The sequence below is a fragment of the Pelophylax lessonae genome (genome assembly GCF_965119305.1).
Source record: "Pelophylax lessonae genome assembly, chromosome: 10".
Lineage (NCBI taxonomy): Eukaryota > Metazoa > Chordata > Amphibia > Anura > Ranidae > Pelophylax > Pelophylax lessonae.
This window is the reverse complement of record NC_138777.1, coordinates 89,579,926-89,588,002: the sequence shown is the minus strand read 5'-3', so window position 1 is coordinate 89,588,002 and position 8,077 is coordinate 89,579,926. Positions and strand designations below refer to the sequence as shown.

The window sequence follows — 8,077 nt, the reverse complement described above, 5'->3', positions numbered from 1 at the left end:
ACAAGAATTTTCGTACATTATTTCCTTCCTTGGTTTCGACTTGCTGTGAAACAACGTGGGAAAATCGGACGATTGTTCGCCCGAACTTCTTATAGTGTGTACCCCACTTAAGCAAGGCACTAACTTGGAAAAGCATGTGCAAATAAGTTTGTCCTAGGACTTTACCTCAGCAAGAAGTGAATCAAGAAAAAGTATGACAGCCTAGAAAATGCACCCTCCAAAACAAGTCTGCAACAACAGGTCCCTTATTCCTAGCCCTGGCTAGCACCTCTTAAATAGTGACAACTTCTTAGTTCACAACATAGTGGGAGTGGTAATTTATCGAAGAAAACAGCAATAAGGAAAAATTAGATTTATTATGGTGTGAATTAGAGGTCAAGGCTGTATTACACCTCCTAAAGGAGAACTTTAAACAAAATTCATCAGTAAAATATATCAGGATATGAGGATTACTGATGAGCTCAGGCGTGTTCGGATCCTAGACTGAATCCACCTGAGAGATATGCCAGAAAGCTGTCACTGTACTTGTCCAATCATAAGCAGCCAAGGCATTCCCCACCTTGCAGCTACAAGTATACAAGGGCAATGTATATGTGCAGCTGTGGGCAGGGAATGCCTCGGCCGATTATGATTGGCTAAGGACAGAGACAGCTTCCTGGCGGGATCAAAAAGGTAGGTTTGGACTAGGATCCCCCAATAAGCATATGCCCACTTGGTATTTTTCATTTTTTTCTGTTTTTTTGTCTATGCACTATACATGGGAAGATCACCTTATTAAAAACAATGTCACCGTGTTTTCAAATATATTTCCTTTCTAGGTAGGTTATTATCCATAGACATGGGGCCAACCATATTGCCTTTGTGCCTGGCTAATTATCTTATTCCAATTGCAAGTCTAAAGCTGGTCATAGACGGTTAGTTTTCTTTGTTCAGCCCTCTAGACTAACAGATTTCTTCATCCACACAAACAAGGTGGAAGGAGAAGTCCCCCAACCCCACCCGGGACATTGTATTTTGACAGCAGGACCCACTGCTGCCAGAACACACTGATTAGCGACTGATTGAGAAAGCTTTCTAACATGTATCTTCAATCCACTTGAGCAGGAACGACCACACACTGATCAAAATTTGTCTGGTTCCTGCTGAGCCGGCCAAATTTCGATAAGTGTATGGCCAGCTTAACACATAAAGTCTTTCAATATACTCTGCAGTGTTTAATGATTAGCATGCAATACCATGTGTTCTGGGCTGCCTAGGCTGGAAGCAGCAGTATTGTTTTTGTTATTCATACTACGAAAGAGGTAGTTTTTTACCAAAAATAACAATGTGATTTAGATTGACCTGTGCCCTATTGATTACTGTAAGAGGGCCACTTAAACACTCAATGATCTCTAGTCCCTGATTGCTTTTGTTAAGGTTGGGTTCACATATGTGCGAACTGGATGCGGGGACGCATGACAGGCGAGTGTGATTGGCTATCAATGGAGCCGGTTCACATAGGTCCAGGGCGGCCGCTGAGCGGATTGCAAAAGGGTCCTGTGCGTATTTGGGTCCGGTTCAGGTGCAAATTCAGGCAAAAAATTTGACCTGAATCGCACTTGAACAGGTGAACAGACATGCACTGGACACCCAGGCACAAACCCATGGCGGCAGATATATAAAACCCGGCCTAAAGTCACACATTCTGCAGGATTTGTGTGTTGAGGTTTGTGGCCTCCATGCCAAAAACAGGCCTTTGATATTATGGTAGGTTGTAATGTGGAGCCAAATGGTTATCCAAAAGGGGCAGATATATACTGAAGTTTGTGTTTTTGTCTGTAGTCCTCCTTTAACCTTTAAGCCTAGTACACACACACATATATATATATATATATATACAGTATATATGCACACACACAGTATATATAAATACACACACACACTATATATAACCTATATCCTTAGGCTGGGCCTACAGCTAAACAAGTGATTTTGGTCTTGTTTTAGCCAGCTTTGAAGGGTTGTATGACAAGCATATAGAATAATGACGATGACAATTTGGAAAGTTAGGGTCAGTTTTCAAGTATGGAACAATAAGTGGGTATATTATTTGTCAAAGAAAAGTATTCTCTTTCTATAAGCCACAGTAATTTAGCTTTGGCTCAATACTACAGCATTAGGACATTTATCATTTAAAAAACATCTTTTATACAAACCTATGGAGTTTTTAACAAAAAATAAATAATACACTAATACAATCTCTTGCACACATACTGTATAGTACACTTTGCTGCAATGCTTGTGACTTCAATAATTTCCTAGGGGCATATTTAGTAGTGAGTGTGACATTCATCAAAAATTCAGTGCAGATGAATCTTCCTGCTGTATGTGTTTTACGGTGCAGGGAACGAATATCCGCCTTTGAATGTCACATTCACTGCTTTATAAATTTGCTCCTAAGTATGTCAGGTACCCATAGACATTGGATGAAAGTTGGAAGAATAGTTTTTCCAGCCTGCTCATGGTGTGGATGAATGAACAGACCTTATCGGTTGTCTGGTGAAATGACAATTTGATTCATTGAAAAGCTGCTAACCGGATTCATAATTAAAAAATGATGAGTGAAATTGGGGTAATGATTTTTTGTTGCAACATTTTAAATAAGTTTCTTCCTCCAGAAATTGTTTACAGTCTGATCATTTGTCAATAAATCACATTTGGATGATAGACTTATATCCTATGTCTATGGGTGTCCTTAAAGAATCAGTCCATTAAAATAAACAAAAAAACTGTTTCAGCCTTATAATATATGGTGGGATTGAAGGAAAATGGGGAGGGAAGGGAAATTGGAAAAAACGGGGGGAAAAAAAGGGGGAGTGGGACTTTAAATGAGACTTGTGCAATGGAGTCTCAGCCTTATGTAGGAGCTGGAGAGTTGGACCACCCCATATTTCTTTTTTTCTAAGAATTCTTTATCCCTTTCGGGAAACTCTGTACTTGGCTGCTTAGCTCAGACCTTTGTGGCCGCTACGGCATTTCCTTTTTTTTTTGTACATTATACTATGCAGCAAATAATAGGAAGAATGGGGGCACCCAATGGGGTAGAGATCTACTCTACTTTTATTCTCTAAAAATTTAAGACAGCAGGTGTCTCAGTCCTCTACATCCCACCTATAACTGTCATATTACTTTTGGGTGGACTGACCCTTTAAATTGTATACCCTGCCACATGGGTCTGCAACACATTGCTGTTTTCAGAGGCGGCAAACAGCTTTGGTCCTGTATTTTAGTAATTTTACCATTCTACACAATGTTCACTTAGTCAGATGTATATGTCTACACACTACAGTATATACATATATAGTCTTAGAAAAACAATGCCAGTAAGACTGTACAAGGTAAAAGCTAAATATTCTGCCATATTAAATGTTCAGCTTACAGTTATTTCTCAAATAAAACAAATCCTAAAATGTAAATATACTTGAATTTCACAGTACATTAAATGTAGTTAAAGTATGACTTCAGCACAAAACTTTTTTCTTTTACTGTCAGATAAAGAGAGGAAGGGTGTGACAAGGAGATTTACCCTCAGTCCTGCCAAATGGGAGTGGAATTAACACTTTCCTTTACTATAGGAAAAATAATAATATAAATAATAAATGTAAATTTCTATTTGTGTCACCATTGAAGATATCTCTACCTAAAGGTTTAGTTCACCTTTCCACAAAAAATGAAAAAGGTGAACGAAACTCACAACACCGTCCCTACACCCTTGAGCTCTGCTGCACTTACCTACTTGGATGATTATCTTCTGCTACCCATGCCAACCAGTGTAGTGGTTCAGGCATTTGAAAAATGAAGTACACTGGGCTGTGGACCACTGCTGTTCACAGCCTCCCTCCTCTTGGGCCTCCCGCCACCTGCAGATCCCATAAACTATCACAGTGCCTTCCAGGTCCCACAGTGCCACCCAACATCCCATTGTGGTCCGCCTTGCCCCTAACCTCCCAAAGTGCCACAAGCCCCCTCAAAGCCCTCAGTCTCCACAGTGCCCCCTAACTTGCTGCCCATCCCCAAGCCCCTTTTAGTGCCCCAAACTTCAACAGTGTCCTCCAGTCCTTGCAGTGCACTCCAGTCTACCACAATGCTGCTGGAAAGCCACAGTCTACTGAAGACACCCACAGGCCCCTCCTAAGACCCCATCCACACAGTTGCTCCCAGCTACCTCCAGAATCCCCTAAAGAGCCACCAAGTCTGCTGTAGAGTCCCCAAACCCCCTTCAGAACCCCATCACTCACAGCCTCTTTAATGCCCCAACCTCCAACAGTGTCCCACAGTGCCCCTGCAGTGCACTCCAGCCTACCACAATGCTGCTGGAAAGCCCCAGCTTAGTGGAGAAACCCACCGCCCCCTCCAAAGACCCCTTTACCACCCACAGCTACTTCCAGAATCTCTTAAAGAGCCACCAAGTCTGCTACAGAGTCCCCAAACCCCTTCAAAACCCCCACTACCCACATCCCTATCCAGAGCATTCCAATACATATTTTGTATTGCCATACTTTTATTGTGTTAGTATAAACTTTTTTCTTTTACTGTTGGGACAAAGAAGGTTTTGGAATAATTTACTGGGCCCTAGTCTCAGAAAGGTTGAAAACCAATGCAGTAAGCAGCCCAGGAGGCTAAACAGCAGCATAATGGTGAGCGGCATTGGTCAGCACCAACATGCGACTATGCTGGCCAATGAGAATCTCTCTGAGCCATCTTTGCTTCGGGATGGTGTCCCTGAAGAAAGAAGGATGCAGAAGAGGGTAGTTTTCAAATGCCCGGACTGCTACATCAGCTAGCATGACCAGGAAAAGATATACCATCCAAGGAGGTAACTGCAGTGGGAACAGAGGGTGTGGGGAGGGTGTTGTTCCATTAAAAAGTGAACTACATACAGATACAAAGTCAGCAGTAAAACTTTTTTTTTCTGGTATTCGACTTTTAGTGGGCCTTGATTGGCAACATTTTCAGGTCTTCAGCTAGCATGTTTTTCATTGAGCCTCATATATAAAAGGTGTTTGAGACAAGCAGGTCTGTGTAGCCCAGAACAAACAATCACATTGCAGCTGTCATTTCATATACATTTCACATAAGGTATATCTGATGTATCAGGTCTAATGTCTTTCTGTGTTATTATAACACAGCATAAAGCGGCCTGGTGGCACATAACTGGAATCCAGTGTGTCTCCAAAATATACCACATGTAGGTGAAGGAATGATCAAACAAAGAATCAAAAATATAAAATATTGGTACAGCACTTTGGTCCTATTAAACATACAGTAGCTCCTAAATTTTTAGGTAATTAACCATTTACAACAAAGAGAACCAATTCTGTGTGCTGGATTTTTTTTTTTTAGTGGAACCTATCAATTTTCTAATGACTTGTTAAAGAGGCGATAAACTCAAAACTAAAAATGTAATATGTTGCAGCTTACCAATCATTAGATGTGGTGGCTTGTTTTCAGCTAGAGATCTGGCCAGAAACATACCTCCTGCATTGGCATGCTAAACTCTGGATAAAGAAGCACAGGGGCAACTTTGGACAGCAGCATTGTCACAGATGAGTGTTAGATGGACTAGTGCATTTTAGACACACTAACAAATCGAAGCCAAATTTCAGCCCACACTTTTTAAGCTATTGGTACAGCAAACAGTTTTTTCCTTGTGGGATAAAGGTTATACATAAACAAAATAAAAGCTGATCTTTGTAGGCACCCCTGCTAGTGTTAAAAGTTTTGTCTCATCTTTGTGACTGATACATTCTGCTGGAGAGCTTGTCAAAAACAACAGACTTACTGGCTGGCAGACTTTACCAGATACAAAAAGTATATTAATACAGCCATCACATTTAAGAAATGGTAAGCTGCAATTTAATAAATGTTTGCTTTTGGGTTTAATACCACTTTCACTGGAAGGTCTAGAACAAAAGCTGTTAACTGTGTATACACTATATGTACTCAATAACAGTAGATATCCTGATTTTAAATATCTCTTGTAACACTAGCACATTAAAAGTCCCAAACCCTATCATTTTCTAGGCTTGCTCAAAACATTTATACAGATGCCAGACAATTAAAATTTTGAAATAAATTAACCATCTAAAATGTATGTGGACGTTGCCATCCTTGTACAGTATGCTGCAGGTCCATGCAGCAGAACTTGAATTACCAATATGATTGTTATGTCTAAAACAAAGACTTTTACCATTTAGGACAATAAAATAAAATATGTTCCAGCAACATAAGCAATAACAACCATATGTAATACAGCTTTCTTGCCTGTAAGGTTAACACTGTGTCCTGCTTGCCAGCGTGGAACGCTACCTAACTAGCTGAAAGGCTCTGCAGATTTTCAGGACAATTTGCACTGGTGTAAGGTCTTCCAGCTTGTAAACCCACAAGTGACAAAAGGCAAGGCCAGGAAGTGTCCACACAAGGACTGTGCGGCAAGAGGAGCTGAAGTTAGGGTGCCACTAAAAGAAGATAACTGAAAATTTTCGTTAATCACGCTTGGAGGGTAAGTAGCCCAGGATAAATTCACCAATGCCTATAAAATAGATGACTTGTGCAATGCCAAAAAGTGGAGCAATAACCAGGGCTCTGCAGTAAGCCCCCTTCAGGAAAGCAGTTGGACCCTCGCTCCTCCAAATTTTCCTGCAAATATAAAGACAAAATGTTGAAGAAACAGAATTCAGATGTAAAGTCTTACACATAAACAGCATAGTAAACTGTGCAATGAAATGTCTATGAGGTTAATTTACTAAATCTAGAGAGTGCAAAAACTGGAGCAGCTGTGCATGGTAGCCAATCAGCTTCTAACTTCAGCTTCTAATTCTGCTTGTCCAATTAAAGTAAAACTATAGGCAAAACTTTTTCCTGGCACCTCCATGCAGCATACCTGTGATAGAGCTCCGCCTCTACTCCGCCTTCAGGATTAGTGAATAGCATAAAATAAAGACGCCCCCTACTGCCAGCATTATCCTTTTTTCCTCATATCTCCTGGACTGGTGAAGACTAGAGTAGCAATATGTCCCTACCTCTGCTTCTGAACAGCTTCCAGTGGGTTAAGCCTCTCCCAAGCGTAGTCAGGGCTGCTGTTAGAAATCATGGGGCCCCATACTGACTACCTGGCAGGGCCCCCCCAAGAAAATATTAAAGATATATTTAGCTAAAATTCCAACAAAATCACTATTATCAGACACAAATATAACATAACTCGCATAATTCTTGCTAAATCTAAAAAAAAACTATGTTAAATAAAAAAGAAGATGAGATGAGAAAAATATACAGGCTGGGCAGTTGGAGCTCAGTGATCAGAGAGACAGAGAGAGAGAAACAAAGTTACAATTTACAAATAAACTCCTGAGCAGAGATAGGTGCTGTGAGGGGGGGGGGGCACACAAGGGAGGGGGATTAGTGAGGGACAACTGTCTCTTTCTCAACAGATAAAAGCTGATAGCAGGGAGAGGGACAGATCAGATTCAGGTGCTGGAGGAAGATTTCTGTATTTGTTGTCCATCACTAATCCCCCTCTCTGTGTGGGCCCCCCTGTGTGCTCGGGCCCCCTACAAGAGGGCTGGTGGTCCCCCCCTATCAGCGGCCCTGAGCGCAGTCCCTGTACTCGGGCCGCTAATAGTGCTAAAAAGTCTGGGAACGCCTTCTGCGGATCTTTTGGGGTATGCAGGGTTTCCTAATGAGGAACGCAGTCTGCCATAACTCTTTTACATAAAGAGCTTTTTTGTGAATGGCATTGATGACAGCAGCAGGGTCAGCATTCTTTGACCCCCCCTGCTATCTTTGTTCAGGTATCTACATTTATTTCCCCTCCTCTCCAGGTTAGTTTGTTCCCTTTTGTTGTATTCCTCCTTCCCCTCCATCTGCTTCATTTTCCCCCTTCTTTTTACCAGCCAGCCAGGTGTTCCTTGGGGATGTAGATTTTCCTTTCTCCATTTATTCAGAGGATCATTTATTTGAAAAAAATAAAATAAATGTATGTGTGTGTGTGTGTGTATATATATATATATATATATATATAAATATATGTGTGTGTGTG

At 41.1% G+C, this 8,077-nt stretch overlaps 1 protein-coding gene across 1 annotated transcript in view; it reads right to left on the bottom strand.

Annotated features, from left to right (window-relative positions):
* Positions 1-5,894: 5,894 nt before the first annotated feature.
* SLC25A22 (solute carrier family 25 member 22) overlaps positions 5,895-8,077 on the bottom strand; it is a 166,664-nt gene continuing 164,481 nt past the window's right edge. Inside the window, exon 10 of the mRNA XM_082269931.1 lies at positions 5,895-6,678. Within this exon, the coding sequence (XP_082126057.1) occupies positions 6,525-6,678 (154 nt within the window). The 3' untranslated portion in view covers positions 5,895-6,524. The remainder of the gene's footprint in view (positions 6,679-8,077) is intronic.